Raw genomic sequence first — 23,192 nt, forward strand, 5'->3', positions numbered from 1 at the left:
ATCTTCCATTTTGGCTGTTTACCCCAAAGTCCTGCTTCCAAAATAAATTTGTTTCTATAAACCAGGAGTTGGCAAACTTTTCCTGTAAAGGGTCATATATTAAATATTTTAGGCTCTGGGGACCTACAGTCTGTGTTGCAACTAGACAACTCCCCTGCTGTAGTGTGAAAACAGCCACAGACAATATGCAAACAAATGGGCATGTCTGTGTTCCAATAAAACTTTATTTACCACAACAGATGGACAGCTGGATTTGGATATAGTTTGCCTAAACTGTCCTAGATGTCCATACTGACTTAAATGTCTAAGTTTCATTTAATCCACATAACAGTCCATATGACATATTATTATTGTCCCCATCTGTGGTAATCATTAGTGCTGTTTCCCAAACATTTCTGTTTTCCCCTGTGTTTCCCTTTGTAGGATTCACTTCCTGGCTTCCTTGTGGTGAGATGGGTTCAGGTGACTAGTTCTGGCCAATGAGTTGAGACTTGTATCACTGCCAGGAGGAGGATTTCACTGCTTACTGCAAGATCTTAGACTAAAGCAGTGGTTCTCAACCGAGGATAATGTTGCACCCAGGGGACATTTGGCAATTTGGAGTTGTCACAACTGGGAGAAAGGTGCTACTAGCATCTAGTGGGTCAAGGCCAGGGATGCTGCTAAAGATCCTGCAGTGCCCAGGAGAGCCCCCCACAAAAAAAATTATTCATCAATAATAGCAGCGTTAACAGTGCAAGGGTAGTGCTCTCTTTCTCTGTGCCATAATAAATGCTAACTTTTCAAAAGGCGGCTGCCTTGTCAGCCTCATCTTGGAATGAGGATGATGCTGATAGAGCTCCCAGCCGATACGTGTAATGAAGCAATAAATAAACGTCTGTTGTTTTAAGCCACTGACATTTGGGGGGTTTTGTTACTGCAGCATAGCTTATCCTGACTGATATACCCAGCCCACAGTGAGAGGCAGTATCAAGTGGAGATTAAGAATATGGATTGTTCCTGAGTTTGAAATTTAGATTTACCACTTACTAACTACATGGTTTCCAAATTACTTAACCTCTCAGCATCTCATAAACCTCATGTATAAAATAGAAAATATGATAACACTACCTTGCAGGTTGTTATAAATCCTCAATTAGTCAATGCAGATAATGGGCTTGACATAGTGCTTACTATAATAAGTAATTAATTATGTTGGCTATGATGATGATGATAAAACTGAGATTTATAAAATAAATAAATAAATAAGCAGCCCAAGATCATACCTCTCAAACTTGGGATTGGAATCAAAGTCTGCTCAAGTATAAAACCTGTGATTTATGTGTGATTTACCCACTACATTGCCTCTCCAAAGCATGTGGCTGAGAGCGAAGGCAGGATAATAAAAACATATGGCTAATCCCTCCACAGCACCTTCAGATGGGGTCAGATGGGGACAGCATTAAATAAGCTACAAAGCACAGAAAAGAGCACATGCCAAACAGTTGGCTAGGATGGAGCAAAGGTGTAATCATTCTCTCCTCTGGTGCTTCAGCTGTGAGTGGCTGTCCCACAGAATGCTTCTGCAGATGTCTGAGTACAAACTTAGCTCTGTCTCTGTGGCCTATATATAAATAGAGTGGTAGTGATTCCTAAAAGGCTAGTTATAAATCAACTTGTTCTAACCAAGATCATTTCCCTCAAACTTACCTAATGATTTCGGATGTTTCTTTCTCAATCTTTATTTCTAACTAACATTTGCAAGGGAAAGAGATCATAATATTTTAGCTATAAGTTTCTCTACCCTATTATTAAATTCCAAAATTCTACAGATGAAAGAAGAATTCATTAATAAATGAGTTCAAACACTATTTTATAGATAAGGAACCTGGGACAGAGAGACATTTGGAGGACTTGCCCTGAGTCCCAGGATCACTCTGCAGAACCACAGTCTTACCCACTTTGGAAAGTACTCAGCTGGCATTCAAGAGACCTATGTCCTAATGAACCCAGGATACCTTGCCTTTACCAGCTGTGAGACCTCACAGGTGCTTCACTTCTCCCAGCCTCTGTTTCCTCACTTGTACGTGGGGATAATAATACCTGCCCTGCATTATCTACTTCATTAAAGAATATTTAAGTCATCTTAGAAAATGGAAACGTGTTCTTCTCCAGAAAAGCAGCTGATGATCTGCTAACAAATATTTAAACCTATTGAAGCAGTTCTAAATGTAAAGAATCCTTTAATAAACAAAAACTCCTGTGACAATGAGAAGAATCATTTCCTCAAAAACAAGTTATTTGATAAATACAGAATTTCATGTACTCTGTGCATGTGTGCTGGGGTGGGGGTGGTCTTCACATGGGAGAAAAGCAGGAGTGAGTTTGTTTGTTTGGTTGGTTGGTTGGTTAGTTGGTTTTTATCTGAGGCTACCTCTCAGCACAGAACAAAGAGCTGCTCTCCTCTGAAAATCCAGCAGGGTTCATGAGGAGCATCTGCTAGACCAGAAAGGTGACTGCTTAAGGCTGTCTTGCAAATGCTCTGAAAACACCTTTGAATTTTGTATCAGCTCCCTGACACTGAAACTCTTTTTCTAATCTAATGATCTTTCCTGTGATCAGGGACTGTTATGTATCAAATATTTGATCCACACATAATTTAAAAGTTTTCTTTAAATTCTACAAAACATTGCCTTGTATCTCTCATGCAGATCTCTAAGAGCCACAGGTGAAGTCGAAACATACAGACTTTCAATGAAGATTATTTTCACTCATCTTGCCTTCCAATGACACTACTATAGATAGTTCAAACATCAAGATACGCCAATTGGGGGCTTAAATTTATCATTTGGGTTCAAAAGAGAAAACTGAAGTTGGTATATAATTTTTAGTAATTGGAATACATACACATTTGTGGGCTTAACACATGTTCCTTGGATTCCTTACATATGCAAACAACGTTCTCAAACCAAGAAACATTAAGTGGTTTGGTATGAGAGTAAAAACTGAAATAAATGCATAAGGCAGGAATTAGAAAACATTCTTCAGTTGATTTAACACAACAGTTTTCCTTGTTATTTCAATGCAATGCATATAGTCATCTGTGGAAATGTGTGTGTGGTGTGTGTCTCCAAATACTGGATGTGCATATTTTGAGTTGCAGTTAAGTTGTATCTATTTATGAGCCTCCTGGTCCCACTGCATGGCCCTGGTTTAAATACCCATCACATCTCTTTATCATTGCACCAGACACCTAAATCATCATCACCCCACTTCTAATCCCTCTCTTCTGAAACCCATTCTATAGCGTTCATCATTAGTCTAATCACCTCCTAGGTGCCAGGCACTATTCTAAGGACTAGGGATACAGCCATGAAAAACACTGAGTTGCCTATACTAAGAATCTTACTAAAGAATCAGGGAAGGGAAAAAGATATTGAACATGTAAACAAATAAATAATCAAGGTAATTACACACAATAATAACTGCTCAGAAGAAAATGAAACAGGGTAATGGCTGCTGCTGGTCACTCTAGCTAAAGCTATGTGATGACCATTGGGAAGTGCATACCTTCTAAAGGGAACGGCAAATGTGAAGGCTGTGAGACAAGAGTAAGCCTGGAACATGCAAGAGAGTATTTTAAAAAGATAGTTGGTAAACAGTGAAGAGAGTATGGAGATGAAGTCAGAGAGACAGACAAGGTCAAGATATGTAGGGCCCTGTTAACCACCATGAGGAGTTGGTTTCTATAACAAAAGTTTTATTACAATGCATTGGGAAGACTCTGAGAATGATAATAAAAGAGTGATCACTCAAGGGAGAAGGCTCAAGTGTGGTGTAAGAAGATCCTAAACTCATCTCCTACCATGGACACAGCAAATCTTTCAACTAAATATGAAATAATTCCCTCAGAAAGGGACCTGAAAACTAGATGAACAAAGCCTCCACTTGTGCCATCACAAGTATAAAATGGAGGAATGGGGAGTAAGAAAGATAAAGCTTTGGAATGTGTTCAAATTTAAGTTGCTACCAACTTAAAATAGGCTACTACTTACATAGGATGTTATATGTGAACCTCATAGTAACCACAAGGGAAAAACTTATAGTAAATCCAGGAAAAAAATGATAAGGGAATCTAAACATAACACTAAAGAAAACCACCAAAACACAAGGTAAGAGAGAAAGAGAATAAGAAAGGAACAGAAAGGAACTACAAAGACAGCCATAAAACAACTACCAAAATGACAGCAATACATACTGGTCAATAATTACTTTAAATGTAAAAGGACTAAATTCACCAATTAAAAGAGCAACTGAACAGATAAAAAAGCATAGTCTATCTATATGTTGCCTCTAAGATACTCACTTCAGAAGAAAGAATACACAAAGACTGAAAATGAAGAGATTGAAAAAGATATTCCAGGCAAATGGAAAAAAAAGAAAGCTGGAATAACAGACAAAACAAACACAGTAATAAAAGACAAAGGGCATTACATAATGATAAAGGGGTCAATCCAGCAAGAAGATGTAACATTTACAAATGTATATGCACCCAACACAGGAGCACCAAGATACATAGAGCAAATATTAATGTACTTAAAGGGAGAAATTGAGAGTAATGCAGTAATAGTAGGGGACTTTAACACCCCACTTACACCAATGGATAGATTATCCAAACAGAAAATTAATAAGGAAACATCAGACTTTGACACATACCAGATGACCTTACTGGACATACAAAGAACATTCCACCCAAAAGCAGTAGATATACATTCTTCTCAAGTGCACATGGAAGATTCTCCAAGATAGATCACATGTTAGGTCACTAAACAAGTCTTAATAAATACAAGAGGATTAAAATCATATCAAGCATCTTCTCCACTGACAATTGTATGAAACTGGAAATCAATCACAAGGAAAAAATGGGAAAGACTACAAAAACGTGAAGATTAAGCAACATGCTACTAAACAACCAATGGGTCTTTGAAGAAATAAAAGGAGAAATTAAAAAAAAATACATAGCAACGAATAAAAACAGAAATACAACATACCAAAATCTTTGGAATGAAGCAAAAGTGGTTACAAGAGGGAAGTTCATAGCAATACAGGCCAACTTCAAGACACTAGAAAAATCCCAAATAAGCAGTCTAACTTTACACCTAAAGGAACTAGAAAAAGAATAACAAATGAAGCCCATTATTAGTACAAGGAAGGAAATAATAAAAATCAGAGCAGAAATAAATAAAGACTGAAAAGTAGAAAAGATCAATAAAACTAAGAGCTGGTTCTTTAAAAAAATAAACAAAATCAATAGAACTTTAGCTAGACTAATAAAAAAAGAGAGGACTCATATATAAAATCAGAAATGAAAGAGGAGAAATAACAATGACACCATAGAAAAACAAAGGATCATAAGAGATTATCATAAACAATTATTTGCCAAAAAATTGGACAACCTAGAACAAATGGATAAACTCCTAGAAACACAATTTTCCAAGAATGAATTATGAAGAAAAAGAAAATCTGAATAGACAAATTACTAGTAAGGGAATTGAAACAGCAATCAAAATTCTCTCAACAAACAAAAGCCCAGGACAAAAGGGCTTCAATGGCAAATTCTACAAAACATTCCAAGAATATTTAAGACCTGTCCTTCTCAAATTCTTCCAGAAAATTGAAGAGGAAGGAAGCCTTCCAAACACATTCTACAAAGCTAGCATTTTCCTGATACCAAAACCAGACAAGGACACCACAAAAAAAGAGAGAATTACCGGCCAATATTCCTGATGAACACAGATGCAAAAATCCTCAACGAATATTAGCAAAACATATCCAATAATGCATTAAAAGGATCATACACCACAATGAAATATAATTTATTCCAGGGATTCAAGGATGGTTCAATATCTGCAAATCAATCAATGCGATACAGAACATTAACAAAATGAAGGGTAAACAATCACATGATCATCTCAATAAATGAAGAAAAAAGCACCTGACAAAATTCAACATCCACTTGTACAGAGGGAACATACTTCAACATAATAAAGGCCATATATGACAAACCCACAGCTAACATCATACTCAGTAGTGAAAAGCAGAAAGCTTTTCATCTAAGATCAGGATCAAGACAAGGATGCCCACTCTTGCCACTTTCATTCAACACAGGGTTGGAAGTCCTAGTCATAGAAATTAGGCAAGAAAAAGAAATACAAGGCATCCAAATCAGAAAGGAGGAAGTAAAAACTGTCATGATTTTCAGATGACATGATAAAATGTATGGCATTTCTATACACTAATAATGATCTATCAGAAAGAGAAATTAAGAAAATAATCCCATTTACAATTGCACCAAAAGAATAAAATAACTAGGAATAAATTTAACCAAAAGTGAAAGACCAACACACGGAAAACTATAAGACCCTGACGAAAGAAATTGAAAAAGACACAAATAAGTGGAAAGATATTCCATATTCAAGAACTGGAAGAATTAATATTGTAAAATGTCCATAGTACCCAAAGTAACCTACAGATTCAGTGTAATCCCTATCAAAATTCCAATGGCATATCTCATAGACCTAGGACAAATAATCCTAAAATTTGAATAGTACCACTAAAGAACCCGAATAGCCAAAACTATCATGAGAAACAAGAACAAAGCTGGAGGTATCTCACTCCCTGATTTCAAACTGTACTACAAAACTATAGTAATCAAAACAATATAGTACTGGCACAAAAACAGACACACAGATCAAGAGAACAGCAGTGAGAACCCAGAAATAAACCCATACGTATATGGACAATTAATTTACAACAAAGGAGCAAAGAACATACAATGGAAAAAGGATAGTCTCTTCAATAAATGGTGCAGGGAAAACTGGACAGCCACAAGCAAAAGAATGAAACTAGACCACTATCTCATGCCACACACAAAAATTAACTCAAAATGGATTAAAGATTTGAATGTAAGACCTGAAACCATAAAATTCTTACAGGAAAACATAGGCAGTAACCTCACTGACATTAGTTTTAATGTTTTTGTGGATCTGAATCCAAAGGCAAGGGAAACAAAAGCAAAAATAAACAAATGGTACTACATCAAACTAAAAAGCTCTGCACAGTGAAGGAAACCATTATCAAAATAAAAATTCAACCTCCTGAGTGGAAGAAGATATTTGCAAATCACATATCTGATAAGGGGTTAAGATCCAAAATATATAAAGAACTCATACAACTCAACAACAGAAAAACAAACAACCAATTTGTTTGTAAAAATGTACAGGAGATCTGAATAGACATTTTTCCAAAGACATACAGATAGCCAAAAAGCACATGAAAAGATGTTCAACATCACTAATTATTAGGGAAATGCAAATCAGAACTGCAGTGAGATATCACCTCACACCTGTTTGTATGGCTATTATTGAAAAGCAAGAAATAACAAATGTTGTCAAGGATGCTGAGAAAAGGGAATCCTCATACACTGTTGGTGCGGCTGTAAATTAGTGCAGTCACTATGTAAAACAGTATGGAGATTCCTGAAAAACTTCAAAATAGAACTACCACATGACCCAGCTATTCCACTTCTGGCAATTTATACAAGAACACGAAAACACTAATTCAAAAGGATATATGCACCTGTATGTTCAATGCAGCACTATTTACAATAGCCAAGATGTGGTAACAACCTAAGTGTTCATCAATAGACAAATGGATAAAGAAGATGTGGTATATATACACAATGGAATATTACTCAGCCATTAAAAGCAATGAAATCCTGCCATTTGTGACAACATGGATGGACCTTAAAGGTATTATGTTAACTGAAATAAGTCATACAGAGAAAGACAAATACCATATGATTTCACTCATTTGTAGAATCAAAAAAAAAAAAAAACAAGCAAACAAAGAAAACAAAATAGAAACAGACTCATAGATACAGAGATCAGATTAGTGGTTACCAGAAAGGAAGGGAGCTGGGGGTGGGCAAAATGGGTAAATGAGGTCAACTGTATGGAGACGGATACCAACTAGACTTCTGGGGCTGATCACTTTTTAGTGTATTCAGATGTTGGATCACAAGGTAGTACAGATGAAACTTATAAAATAAAAAACTTATTTAAAAAAGTCACTCAGGCTGCTATATGGAGAATGGCCAGAAGATCACAAGAGTGGGAGGGGGGACAGGGTAGGAGGCTGTGGCAGTCATCCAGGAACAAGCAATTGTGGCAAACTTTCTCGGCAAAGGGCCAGATGATAAATATTTCCAGCACTGCAGGCCATACAGACTTTGCTGCAACTACTCCACATGCCCCTGTAGCGCAAAAGTAGCCACAGATGATATGTAAATAGGCATGACTGTGTTCCAATAAAACTTTATTTATGGACACTGACATGTGAATTTCATAAAATTTTCATTTGTCACAAAATGTCACGCTTCTTTTGATTTTTTTTCAAACCACTTAAAAATGTAAAAACTATTCTTAGCCTGTAGACTGCCCCCAAACAGGCATAAGCCAGACTTGGCCCGAGGGCCATAGTTTGCCAGCCCCTGGGTTAGCCTGTGGCTGAGGCTGGGGAGGTGGGGAGATATGGATGGGTTGGTGGTTTACAAGGAGGCAGAACTCACAGGATGTTAGACTGGGCGCACAAGACAGGGAGAAAAAGAAAAGAATGGAGGAATCTGCTGGGTTTTGACCTGAGCAGCTGACAGACCAGCCCTGCCACACAGTCCTAGGGAGATGCAGCCCTGCTGCTCACTCACGCTCCCTTCAATGCTCCTCCCTGCACCATAAAGCTAACTACCTGGCTCTGTGGTTCAAGACCTCATGGCCCTGCCTCGGACCGCCCTCCCTCATACGCCTTACCTTCCAAGCAAGAATGCTTCCAGACTGCAGGCTCAGGCTCACACACCCAAAACGCCCTGCCCTTCGTTTCCGCTATGTCCAAACCCCAGGCATTCCGCACAGGCCATGGAAAAGGCCACCTGTCCCGCAAAGACTCCTCTGGCTCTCCCAGCAGGAAGGAACAGGGCGCCTGCCCCTCTCCTTCGCTCTCTCGCATTGCCTTGCTCAGCCTCTGTTTGTAATTTAGGTGCTAATATTCACGTCTCAGGTCTCTGACTTAATTTAAGTGTAAGCTCCAAAGGGACAGATACGTGTTTCATTCGTATGTTTATATCCCCCCACGGCCTGTCCCTTCCAGAACCTACTGGATTCCTTACATTTGGTGGGCACTGAAATTTTTATTAAAATATTTAAGGAGACAGATGTGGAGACAGAAAGAACTCTACATGTCCCTGAATGAGAAAGCTGGTTTCTTGCTCTTCTAGCAATAATCTTTTAAAGGACAGATATTTAAAACAGGAATCACCAGCAGTAGGTCACAGGCTATATGGTACCTTTATCACTCTCTTAAACCCTTCCATTAGTTTCTCCACACTTCAACACTCTATTTATAGCTGCACAATAAAAATGTTTTGTTGAAAGACTCGCACTGAAGCAGCTCCATTCCTTCAACATTCAAGCATCCAAAATGCTCAGAACCATTCCACGAAACACTTAAGTATCCCACTCACCGAGAGATGTTCCCGACCGGTTTTGTCAGCAACATCTGTGGAAGGGATTTCATTACTTCTGTTCGTGGTGTCCCCAATGTCATTTGCCGCAGTCCCATAATCTTAAATTGGAGAAAGGGGAAAAAGAAGGAAGTATGAAGTTGTCATTAGGCTGCCAACAAACATGAGGCCACAGTACAACCCAGAATGAAGCAAGACAAATTACAAGATTCCAAACCACTGACAGCGTGGCTGGGGAGAAGCGTGACCTGCCGTTGGGTTAAATCCATTGCAGCGTTAGGACTGTGCGATGCGAAAATTATATTCAGCCCAGATCTTTACATCATTGTTTTGTTTGGTCAAATTCCAAGCCAGGTCTAGGATTTTTCTTTGCACATAAGAATATATTCCTTTTTTGATAAAGTATTTAATGAAAATACAAAAAAGAATCGATCATGTAAGAGTCAGATTTACAGACCTGGAAGGGTCTTTGGAAATCGAGTCTAACCACAAGTTTTACAGCTGCAGAATGAGAGCTAAGGGATGTTAAATGACTAGTCTAAAGTCAACTGGCAAGAAGGCAACAGAGCCTAGACATGAACCAGGCTTGAAATCAGCAGCTCTGATTTCCGAGGCAGAAGCACTCAAGGTAGAATGTGGAATCGGCACCAATAGGGAACTTGGGTCCACATCTGAACTTTTTTGAAGAGCTCTGAATTGCCAATATATCAGTTTCAGAATTAATGTGTAGGGAACTTCACCAATACAACATTTAGAATTGTGAGGGTATGTTCTCAGTTCTCAAATGCAGTTGCTCTTCTGAATCAATTTTAGTCTACAGGGATCAGGATATAAGTAAATGATTTTTTTGTAGACAAAGTTTTTATTAACATATTACATATAAAAGTCATAAAAAGTTTTTGGTAAGCTTATTGCAGACCATGTTGTTTATAAATTTTTGTATTTTTATTCTAAATAGGTATGGTGCCTTCAATTTCCATCCTGAACAAACAAACTCATTAAGGCAGCCCTAGCTAATCTTCCCTTGGTAGAATTATCAAGCTGGCCTTAGGGCCACCAATTTAAATTATAATTTTACTAGCAGAGTGTTCCTTTGAATGTGAATGAAAATTAACAGAAAAAGCATATATTTTCTATCTGTAGCTGTTTTATTTTTAACTGCAAAACTACATTCTCACCATTTTCATTTTGAATATATTAGAACTTATTAATATTTCAACCAAACAGTAGGAGATATCATTTATCTGCTTATTTTCCCTTTTCATATTATATCCAGCTACTCATGCAAAATTAAACCACTAAAGTATCTATAGTTTAATATCATGACATTGTAGCCCAAAGATCCAAAGTGTGACCTGAGACCAATGGAAAGATGACATTTTTAGAGTCTTAAAAGTTATTGGAAAGGAGTCCAAAACATAATTTTAAAACTGAAAATCACAATTCAAACATATTTCTCTGTGACACAATTTGACATACTTTCTTTAAGCCATATCAGAACAAATAAAAATAAAAATACACAAATCACATGCACAAAATTATCCAAACCACAGCTTGGAGGAAAGATGGCTTAACATGCATAAAGCAGGTAAAGACAATGTAATTCCCTAGTTAAAATTAGCTCAAGTTAAATATACACATGTACAATAAACATACAGAGAATTGTTTTATATTAAAATTATAAACTATATTTATATTAAAAATATAAATATACACATTTGTCAAGGCGTGTATATAAAATTAAAGAATAGATTTTATAGAATATATAAATGTATCTTTTTAATCAATGTAAGTTTTAATCAATCTTAAATTTCAAGCCAAGTCTTGAAATTTAGCCTGCCACTTCCCCAAACGGAAGCCTCCTGGTCATGAAGGTGGTTTGAAAACTGTTAAAGATGGATTTTCATACCTAGTAAAACAGCCCTGGGATTCAATTAAAATAACAAAGTAAATATAATATATTTGGTAAGCTAATATAGTGAATCTTTGGGTTTCTCCCTTTCCACATTCCTAGAAGAATCCCATTTTATTCAAGGGGATCAAGCACATCCTCTGGGGAAGCTGATCGAAACTCTAGGCATGGGTCTAGCTAGTCAAGGGTAATCCAGCCCTCTTCTCAGTACTGGAGGCAAAAATGGACCATGACCCAACTGAGTCTTGAATCAGATACAGGAGGGCTTGGTGGAGGTCTCTGGGAAAGTTCTCTTTCTTCTGGAACACTTTCAAAAGCTCTTCCCTTTCTCTCATCAATGTGAATGATTCATCTTAAAACCGTAAGAGAAACCAGCCTTCAGTGAAGCCAGTACAATGGGCAGGAGAGTGCAGAGATAAAAAAAAAACTTGGATCCCTGATGACATGGTTGAGCTGCTGGTTTCACCAACCTTAAAACATGCCCTGGGGCTTCCCTGGTGGCGCAGTGGTTGAGAATCCGCCTGCCAATGTAGGGGACACGGGTTCGAGCCCTGGTCTGGGAAGATCCCACACGCCGCGGGGCAACTAGGCCCGTGAGCCGCAGCTACTGGGCCTGCGCGTCTGGAGCCTGTGCTCCGCAGCAAGAGAGGCCGTGATAGTGAGAGGCCTGCGCACCGCGATGAAGAGTGGCCCCCGCTCGCCGCAACTAGAGAAAGCCCTCGCACAGAAACGAAGACCCAACACAGCCATAAATAAATAAATTTAATTTAAAAACAAAAAACAACAAAAAAGCATGCCCTGCCTCTGAGGATCCTGTGTGTGAGCCAGCCTTCCTCATTTTGTAAGAAACATAATTTTGAATTGGCTTTACTGTCACGGCCAGAAACTGATACACCTCCCTTTTCTTGGTAGTCATGGCTTTTAAACAGGTAATTAGTTCCCAATTATGGAAACAAAATGTCTGTTGCAGCACAATGGATTTACTACTTCCAAGAACAAGCAGGAGAGAGAAAACGTTATTTACAGGCATTGTAAATATCAAGGGAAAACAGCCATCAATACTGAATGATTTTTGAAATATTATTTTGGCCTATGTCATGCTTGAAGTATATATTTAACTGAGCTTAAAGTTAGTTCTTCTTTTAATTGTTTTATTTCATTTTAGACAAACATTTTGAAAAAAATACAAAATACAGACCACAGGATAGCTACCTTCATAAATTACATCAGGATAATTTGGGTTTGCACCTAAAAAGAAAACAAAACAAAGATATCTTGTTAAGTATGCATTTGAAGTTAAAAAATTACTAACTTATACTCACTAAAATCAGCTAGATATACATTGAAAGTTTTCTAATTGAATAGACTATTTTATAGGACAGGGGAATAAAATCTGAAATTCTAGGTTTGCTTCATGTTAACCTTGTTGCTCTCTCCAAGCCCACAACCTCCATCCCTCTTCCAAAAAAGGAAAGAAAAGGATAAACAGAATTTACAAATCACTTTAGCAAGAAAATATTCAACAATCAATGAATTATGACCATTTCCTTTTTTTAAAACTGTTTCTATTAAACACTTGGTCATTTTAATTGTAACTTTGGTATTTCTACTCCAGAAACAGATCATTTCTATACCACTTTTGTTATTCTCTGATGATTTGGGGGTTACTTTCAAACTATGTTGTGGCAGGTCCATTTGTATTCACAAACACGTTATTAACCAGCCTAGATAATAATATCTAAAGCACAATTTTGCTCTCCACTTGGTCTTCAGGGACATTTCTATGACAGAATAAACCTTTTTTTTTTTTTTACCCTAATACAACATAGAAAAACAAATATACTTTCTCTACTGAGATTATAAATAAATGTTATATCACAGAGAAATTCAAGAGTATATCATTTAATTATTTTGGATGTGTCTTTAGTCTCCAAGATGGTCAGAATATTCATTTAAAAATATTCCTAAGAGAATTTGCAAAAAACGAAAAATTTTTTAACTTTTTAAAATCACTGTCAAAAAGAGCCGGTGAAGGCTTCCGGGAAGGTGGTGGAAGAGTAAGACGCGGAGATCACCTTCCTCCCCACAGATACACCAGAAATACATCTACACGTGGAACAACTCCTACAGAACACCTACTGAATGCTGGCTGAAGACCTCAGACCTCCCAAAAGGCAAGAAACCCCCCACGTACCTGGGTAGGGCAAAAGAAAAAAGAATAAACACAAACAAAAGGATAGGGACGGGACCTGCACCAGTGGGAGGGAGCTGTGAAGGAGGAAAGTTTTCCACACACTAGGAAGCCCCTTCGCGGGCGGAGACTGCGGGTGGTGGAGGGGAAAAGCTTCGGAGCCGCGGAGGAGAGCACAGCAACAGCGCTGCGGAGGGCAAAGCGGAGAGATTCCCGCACAGAGGTTCAGGGCCGACCGGCACTCACCAGGCCGAGAGGCTTGTCTGCTCCCCCGCCGGGGCGGGCGGGGCTGGGAGCTGAGGCTCGGGCTTCGGTCGGAGCACCTGAAGAGGACTGGGGTTGGCGGTGTGAACACAGCCTGCAGGGGGTTAGTGTGCCACGGATAGCCGGGAGGGAGTCCGGGAAAAAGTCTGGACCTGCCGAAGAGGCAAGAGACTTTTTCTTGCCTCTTTGTTTCCTGGTGCGCGAGGAGAGGGGATGAAGAGCGCTGCTTAAAGGAGCTCCAGAGACGGGCGCGAGCCACGGCTAAAAGCGTGGACCCCAGAGACGGGCATGAGACGCTAAGGCGGCTACTGCCGCCACCAAGAAGCCTGTGTGCGAGCACAGTTTACTATCCACACACCTCGTCCGGGGAGCCTGTCCAGCCCGCCACTGCCAGGGTCCCAGGATCCAGGGACAACTTCCCCAGGAGAACTCACGGCACGCCTCAGGCTGGTGCAACGTCATGCCGGCCTCTGCCGCAACGTCATGCCGGCCTCTGCCGCCGCAGGCTCGACCCGCCCTCCGAGCCCCGCCCTCTCCCCGGCCTGAGTGAGCCAGAGCCCCCGAATCAGCGGCTCCTTTAACACCGTCCTGTCTGAGCGAAGAACAGACGCCCTACGGCGACCTACACGAAGAGGCGGGGTCAAATCAAAAGCTGAGCCCCTGGGAGCTATGAGAACAAAGAAGAGAAAGGGAAATCTCTCCCAGCAGCCTCAGAAGCAGCGGATTAAAGCTCCACAATCAACTTGATGTCTGTGGAATACATGAATAGACAACGAATCATCCCAAATTGAGGAGGTGGACTTTGAGAGCAATATTTATGCTGTACAGCTTTGCTTCCACCATTTGTCCTAGGGTTCTATCCGTCCGTTTTGTTTCTTTTTTATTTTTTTCTTAATAATTATTTTTTATTTAATAAATTTATTATATTTTATCTTATTTTATTTTACTTCATCTTTCTTTCTTTCCTTCCCTCCTTCCTTCCCTTCTTCCTCCCTCCCTCCCTCCCTCCTTTCTTTCTTTCCTTCTTTCTTTCTTTCTCCTTCTACTAATTCTTTCTACTTTTTCTCCCTTTCATTCTGAGCCTTGTGGATGAAAGGCTCTTGGTGCTGCAGCCAGGAGTCAGTGCTCTGCCTCTCAGGTGGGAGAGCCAACTTCAGGACACTGGTCCACAAGAGACCTCCCAGCTCCACATAATATCAAACAGAGAAAATCTCCCAGAGATCTCCATCTCAACGACAGCTCCCAGCTTCACTCAACGACCAGCAAGCTACCGTGCTGGACATCCTATGCCAAACAACTAGCAAGACAGAAACACAACCCCACCCATTAGCAGAGAGGCTGCCTAAAATAATAATAAGTCCACAGACACCCCAAAACACACCACCACACGTGCACCTGCCCACCAGAAAGACAAGATCCACCCTCATCCACCAGAACACAGACACTAGTCCCCTCCACCAGGAAGCCTACACAACCCACTGAACCAATCTTAGCCACTGGGGACAGACACCAAAAATAACAGGAACTACGAACCTGCAGCCTGCAAAAAGGAGACCCCAAACACAGTAAGATAAGCAAAATGAGGAGACAGAAAAACACACAGCAGATGAAGGAGCAAGATAAAAGCCCACCAGACATTAATGAAGAGGAAATAGGCAGTCTACCTGAAAAACAATTCAGAATAATGATAGTACAGTTGATTCAAAATCTTGGAAATAGAATGGACAAAATGTAATAAACATTTAACAAGTAACTAGAAGAGAAAAGATGAAACAAACACTGATGAACAACACAATAAATGAAATTAAAAATACTCTAGATGTGATCAATAGCAGAATAACTGAGGTAGAAGAACAGATAAGTGACCTGGAAGATAAAATAGTGGAAATAACTACTGCAGAGCAGAATAAAGAAAAAAGAATGAAAACAACTGAGGACAGTCTCAGAGACCTCTGGGACAACATTAAACGCACCAACATTCGAATTATAGGGGTTCCAGAAGAAGAAGAGAAAAAAAAAAGGGACTGAGAAGATATTTGAAGAGATTATAGTTGAAAACTTCCCTAATATGGGAAAGGAAATAGTTAATCAAGTCCAGGAATCACAGAGAGTCCCATACAGGATAAATCCAAGGAGAAATATGTCAAGACACATATTAAACGGTCAAAAATTAAATACAAAGAAAACATATTAAAAGCAGCAAGGGAAAAACAACAAATAACACACAAGGGGATCCCCATAAGGTTAACAACTGATCTTTCAGGAGAAACTCTACAAGCCAGAAGGGACTGGCAGGACATATTTAAAGTGGCGAAGGAGAAAAAACTGCAACCAAGATTACTCTACCCAGCAAGGATCTCATTCAGTTTTGATGGAGAAATTAAAACCTTTACAGACAAGCAAAAGCTGAGAGAGTTCAGCACCACCAAACCAGCTCTACAGCAAATACTAAAGGAACTTCTCTAGGCAAGAAACACAAGAGAAGGAAAAGACCTACAATAACGAACCCAAAACAATTAAGAAAATGGGAATAGGAACATACATATCGATAATTACCTTAAATGTAAATGGACTAAACGCTCCACCAAAAGACACAGATTGGCTGAATGGATACAAAAAGAAGACCCATATATATGCTGTCTACAAGAGACCCACTTCAGACCTAGAGACACATACAGACTGAAAGTAAGGGGATGGGAAAAGGTATTTCATGTAAATGGAAACCAAAAGAAAGCTGGAGTAGCAATTCTCATATCAGATAAAATAGACTTTAACATAAAGACCGTTAGAAGAGACAAAGAAGGACACTACATAATTATCAAGGGATCGATCCAAGAAGAAGATATAACAATTGGAAATATTTATGCACCCACCATAGGAGCACCTCAATACATAAGGCAAATACTAACAGCCATAAAAGGGGAAATCGACAGTAACACATTCATAGTAGGGGACTTTAACACCCCACTTTCACCAATGGACAGATCATCCAAAATGAAAATAAATAAGGAAACACAAGCTTTAAATGATACATTAAACAAGATGGACTTAATTAATATTTATAGGACATTCCATCCAAAAACAACAGAATACACATTTTTCTCAAGTGAGATGGAACATTCTCCAGGATAGATCATATCTTGGGTCACAAGTCAAGCCTTGGTAAATTTAAGAAAATTGAAATTGTTTCAAATATCTTTTCCGACCACAATGCTATGAGACTACATATCAATTACAGGAAAAGTTCTGTAAAAAATACAAACACATGGAGGCTAAACAATACACCACTTAATAACGAAGTGATCACTGAAGAAATCAAAGAGGAAATTAAAAAATACCTAGAAACAAATTACAATGGAGACACGACGACCCAAAACCTATGGGATGCAGCAAAAGTAGTTCTAAGAGGGAAGTTTATAGCAATACAATCTTACCTTAAGAAACAGGAAACATCTCGAATAAACAACCTAACCTTGCACCTAAAGCAATTAGAGAAAGAAGAACAAATAAAACCCAAAGTTAGCAGGAGGAAAGAAATCATAAAAATCAGATCAGAAATAAATGAAAAAGAAATGAAGGAAACGATAGCAAAGATCAATAAAACGAAAAGCTGGTTCTTTGAAAAGATAGACAAAATTGATAAACCATTAGGCAGACTCATCAAGAAAAAAAGGGAGAAGACTCAAATCAATAGAATTAGAAATGAAAAAGGAGAAGTAACAACTGACACTGCAGAAATACAAAAGATCATGAGAGATTACTACAAGCAACTCTATGCCAATAACATGGACAACTTGGAAGAAATGGACAAATTCTTAGAAATGCACAACCTGCCAAGACTGAATCAGGAAGAAATTGAAAATATGAACAGACCAATCACAAGCACTGAAATTGAAACTGTGATTTAAAATCTTCCAACAAACAAAAGCCCAGGACCAGATGGCTTCACAGGCAAATTCTATCAAACATTTAGAGAAGAGCTAACACCTATCCTTCTCAAACTCTTCAAAAATATAGCAGAGGGAGGAACACTCCCAAACTCATTCTACGAGGCCACCATCACCATGATACCAAAACCAGACAAGGATGTCACAAAGAAAGAAAACTATAGGCCAATATCACTGATGAACATAGATGCAAAAATCCTCAACAAAATACTAGCAAACAGAATCCAACAGCACATTAAAAGGATCGTACACCATGATCAAGTGGGGTTTATCCCAGGAATGCAAGGATTCTTCAATATATGCAAATCAATCAATGTGATAAACCATATTAACAAATGGAAGGAGAAAAACCATATAATCATCTCAATAGATGCAGAGAAAGCTTTTGACAAAATTCAACACCTATTTATGATAAAAACCCTGCAGAAGGTAGGCATAGAGGGAACTTTCCTCAACATAATAAAGGCCATATATGACAAACCCACAGCCAACATCATCCTCAATGGTGAAAAACTGAAAGCATTTCCACTAAGATCAGGAACAAGACAAGGTTGCCCACTCTACCATTCTTATTCAACATAGTTTTGGAAGATTTAGCCGCAGCAATCAGAGAAGAAAAGGAAATAAAAGGAATACAAATCGGAAAAGAAGAAGTAAAGCTGTCACTGTTTGCAGATGACATGATACTATACATAGAGAATCCTAAAGATGCTACCAGAAAACTACTAGAGCTAATCAATGAATTTGGTAAAGTAGCAGGATACAAAATTAATGCACAGAAATCTCTGGCATTCCTATACACTAAGGATGAAACATCTGAAAGTGAAATCAAGAAAATACTCCCATTTGCCATTGCAACAAAAAGAATAAAATATCTAGGAATAAACCTACCTATGGAGACAAAAGACCTGTATGCAGAAAATTATGAGACATTGATGAAAGAAATTAAAGATGATACAAATAGATGGAGAGATATACCATGTTCTTGGATTGGAAGAATCAATGTTGTGAAAATGACTATACTACCCAAAGCAATCTACAGATTCAATGCAATCCCTATCAAACTACCACTGGCATTTTTCACAGAACTAGAACAAAAAATTCACAATTTGTATGTAACCACAAAAGACCCCGAATAGCCAGAGCAATCTTGAGAACGAAAAACGGAGCTGGTGGAATCAGGCTCCCTGACTTCAGACTATACTACAAAGCTACAGTAATCAAGACAGTATTGTACTGGCACAAAAACAGAAAGATAGATCAATGGTGCCACAGTGCTATGTGACAGCCTGGAGGGGTGGGATAGGGAGGGTGGGAGGGAGGGAGACGCAAGAGGGAAGAGGTATGGGAACATATGTATATGTATAACTGATTCACTTTGTTATACAGCAGAAACTAACACACCATTGTAAAGCAATTATACTCCAAAAAAGATGTAAAAAAAAAAACGGTGCCAAAAAACATTTGCTACTTACTCTTCACTGAGAAGTAACTGGGTGTCTATATAAAAGCCTGCTTGGAATTAAAATTAAATTTTGATGTAATATTTAAGTGATTACACAATGAATTTCCAAAGCCACTTTCTATGCTTTTAGTCTTTCCTTACCATGTGAAAAGGTAAAATTTGTAAACCATAAAGTTTACTTGGTTCTCATTTCATTTCTGAACTCTTAGCAGAAAAATACTTAAAATAACTGAAACTTGAGCCAAGTTTCTGTTCATGTGTTCCCCAGTGAAGAATCACGGTTAGTCTAAATGAAGAACCAAATAAAAGTAGTCCTAATGCTAAATTAGAATTTCAACCCAGTTCAACTAGAAGAATATCTATTTTAGCAGGGGAAAAATTAAGTAGATTGTTGGGCTCTTCGATTCAGGAATGCTACATACTGCCATGCAGTCCATGCTTTGTACAACTCCTGGGGGCACCATTAAGACTATCATCTATGTTAATGGAACCATCTGGAATTGTGCAGTGCACAACCTGTGCAGCCACTTCTGATGAATTCATGCTAAGTTATCGATTCCAGTCATTTTCAATTGTATTTTGAGTTTTATAATCTCAAACACCACTTCAAAGTAGCTTTGCGTTACAAAATGCTAATATGCATTGTCAGAATTATTTGTAGCTGATATGACATTCCTGAGAAGGATCTTGAAAGTTGCCCTGCAGGTTGAGGGGTAATTCAGTGAATAAAGCAGGAGAATATCCCAGGAGCAGCCCTGGGAATATCATTTGCAGGACACCCACTCATCCCCTGAAGTCCTTTCTCTTTGCAAAGTCCCTGGACCTAATGGTGTCCCCTCAACGTGAGGATTTTCCACCCCTGCTGAAGGAAAGATTCTATAATCCCAAGAGAGCAAGTCATTCTTTGAACTGCTCAGTAATCTGTTACTTTAGAAGAACCCACTCAGATCCCCTTCTCACTGTGCCCTCAACCTACCATCTGAATTTGCAAGGCATCCGCCCACTAGAGTCTACTCTTCACTTCTAGACCTGACTCCAGGTCCCCAGGACCCAGAGTTCCCTCAACACAGGCCCCCCACACACTTGCTGGGACTAGGCAGCCTCTCCCCTACATTGGTCAGCTCCAGGCGGCCTCACCATCAGTGTGAACTCCCTCCCTCTGACTCAAGACCCCAAGGGTGGGGTGACGACTGAGCGAGAATGGGTGGGCTGAGGTGTCCACATGCACACCCATCCCCTCTCATTATACCTCTCGCCATGTAGCCGGAGGCACAGGGCAGGGGACATGGCCGGGACCAGCTCTACCAAAACCACTATGTTCTGGCTTGGAACTCCAAGAGTCTGAGAATTTGATTTTCAGACCCAGGTTTTCAGGTCATTATGAACATACATTTGCCAAGGTAGGAGGATAGAACCTATTTAACAATTCCTTAACTGGATGTATATTTTTTAAGTATTTGGATATAAGTATGTGGATTCTCATTTGTACTAGATTAACCAACCAACCAACCAAGATTGCCTGAGGCCAAGGAGTTTAAGTTTTAAAACTGGGATAGTTCCGAACAAATCCTTGCAATTTGTCCAGGATGAGCGCTTTCCCTGGACATAGGACTTGTAGTGCTAAAATTGGGACCAGTCAGTCACCCTGATTTACTCTCATGCTCTCAGCAACTCCACATGTAGCCACCACCTGATTCCATAAGAAAGTAAAAAGACTCAGGATTCAGAGCCAGATGTATCTACACCACACACGTGAAAGGGCTTCAGTGAATATGACTGACATACAGGTGGATTCAGGTTCATCGCAGACAGGGAACACCCAAACACGTTACTCACACAAAGCCCCAGGAAGATCCAAAATGTCGAATCAATTCAATTTAGCAAATGTCAGGTACAGAAAACTGGGGTTTGGGGTGGGATCAAAAGGAAATAGGTTAGCTCAGAATCTGGAAAACAGGTCCTTTTCCAGACTTCCGATTCATATCAGTGCATGCCTTTTCTACCAAATTCACCATCAAAACCATTAGGTCATGTCTACACTTTCTGAGAAGCACTATATTTTCCTAGTTTCATTGTCCCAGATGCATGAGAAATATTGTCATTTCACTTTCATTGTCAGGATTAGCCAAATTTAGTGCAAGATTATGAAACTCACAGAAAGACAACGTAGGAGGAACAATAATGGGTTTTTTTTTTCCTTCCCTACCATACTGTACTATTTCTGACGAGGACCTACTCATCGAAAGAAAGAAATGCCTCTTTCTGTACGAAGGTTTAGGAGGCCTGCCGTGTGGACGGATGCACAGACCTGGACTTTATGAAAAGCCAGGGTCACATTACTCCAGCTGACCCCAGCTTATCAAGCAGATTATTTTGCTTCTAGCAACTTCTCAGTCAAGCTAACCTCCAGTGAGGTTTACACACCAGTAGCACAGTAGTTATTAACATCATTTTAAATGCAGACACAGGAAAAAAAATCACCATTTCCTTTTTAGACTTTTGGCAATGGTCAAATTTTGAAGATACCCTGCCATTTTAAAGTCTAATTTACTTAGTTTAAATTCATTCATTATGTACCATTATATGCTAAAGGTAGGAACCGCTGTTGGGAGATAATCAGGATTAAAAGGTGAGTGAGAAAAGACAAACATGAGCTAGAAGGGAAAAAGCCAGTGAAAAGAGAATGAATGAAAGATAAATGCACTTGAGTAATGCACTTGTCGTGGAGATTTGAGAAGGGTTATGTTTCCTTGAAGACTACCCGAGTAGCTCTGTTTAAGTAAGGAATCTTAGACAGAGGTAGCAGAGGTGGCCTCAAGACCTAACGCTTCATGTTGGGAATCTCCAGAATAAAATATGGACATCCTGGAACTCCCTTAACCCACTGGCATTCTGAACAAGCAGCAGACCATCTCTACCTCCACAGCTCACCCAGGAGCAGAAGCTACACCAACCAAAACCAGACGAGTGCCAATGTCTGCTTGTCTGATGTTCAAGTACTATCTTCCCAAGAGTCTGCTGAGCATCTCCAGGTGCTACACTCACTAGTATCTCGTGCTTTTTTTTTTTTTATTAAAACTATAAGAATAACAACCATTTATTTGCCCTACTTCTTCAATTTGGGCAGTGCTTAGTGGGCTCCACGTGATGTTGACTGGGGCAGTCCAGCTGGGACTGCAAGATCCAAGTTGGCTTCCCTTCCCTCCATGCCCCTCGGCTGGTATGACCGGGACAGCTTGGGACTGGCTGGGCTTCTCTCCATATCTTCGTAATCCTCCACAACCTCTTTCCCAAGGTTGGTGTTTATCTCCAGCCAACCTAAAGTCTAGACTCAGAACTGACACAGTGTTATTTCTCCCATTTGCTATTGGCCAAAAAAAAGTCAAAAGGTCAATCAAAACTCAAGGAGAGGGAAAAAGGACTGCATCTCTTTATGGTCTGAGAAGATGGGTGCAACAAATTCTTCCATTTCTGTCAGTACCTCATTCTTGACCCAAGGCATGTTGTCAGGAATTATGGGAAGAGGACTAAGGTCCAGAGTGCAGCCTGAAATCTGAAACGCCCCAAGTGAAAAGAGCAATGGAAACTGTATTATAACCACACACTCCTGACAAAGCTTTGTATTCAACGTGTCACGTCTGCACCTCCAAGACACAGACCCTTTGGGCATTTAGGCTTCTAAACATGGATGATAAAATCATTTTTCTCCCCTCAACAATATCAAACCAAAGCACTCCGCCATCCTCTTAATTCCATGCTAAATGACTTCATGCAAGGACCTGTTTACTTCCATTTTCTAATCTCATTTATAGCTGGTGAGTAAATCTTATGACTTTATATAAATCTTCATGAGAAAA

General features: G+C 39.3%; 1 protein-coding gene across 12 annotated transcripts in view; it reads right to left on the reverse strand.

Annotated features, from left to right (window-relative positions):
- The window catches only part of NTRK2 (neurotrophic receptor tyrosine kinase 2), a 384,042-nt gene that overhangs the window by 286,645 nt on the left and 74,205 nt on the right, over positions 1-23,192 (reverse strand). For all 12 annotated transcript variants that reach the window (XM_049711806.1, XM_012538905.3, XM_049711808.1 and 9 more), the window contains 2 exons: positions 12,681-12,716; positions 9,557-9,657 (listed from right to left, as the gene is read on the reverse strand). In XM_049711806.1, coding sequence (XP_049567763.1) covers positions 9,557-9,657; positions 12,681-12,716 — 137 coding nt within the window. The remainder of the gene's footprint in view (positions 1-9,556; positions 9,658-12,680; positions 12,717-23,192) is intronic.

The sequence above is a fragment of the Orcinus orca genome, chromosome 6 (genome assembly GCF_937001465.1).
Source record: "Orcinus orca chromosome 6, mOrcOrc1.1, whole genome shotgun sequence".
Classification (NCBI taxonomy): domain Eukaryota; kingdom Metazoa; phylum Chordata; class Mammalia; order Artiodactyla; family Delphinidae; genus Orcinus; species Orcinus orca.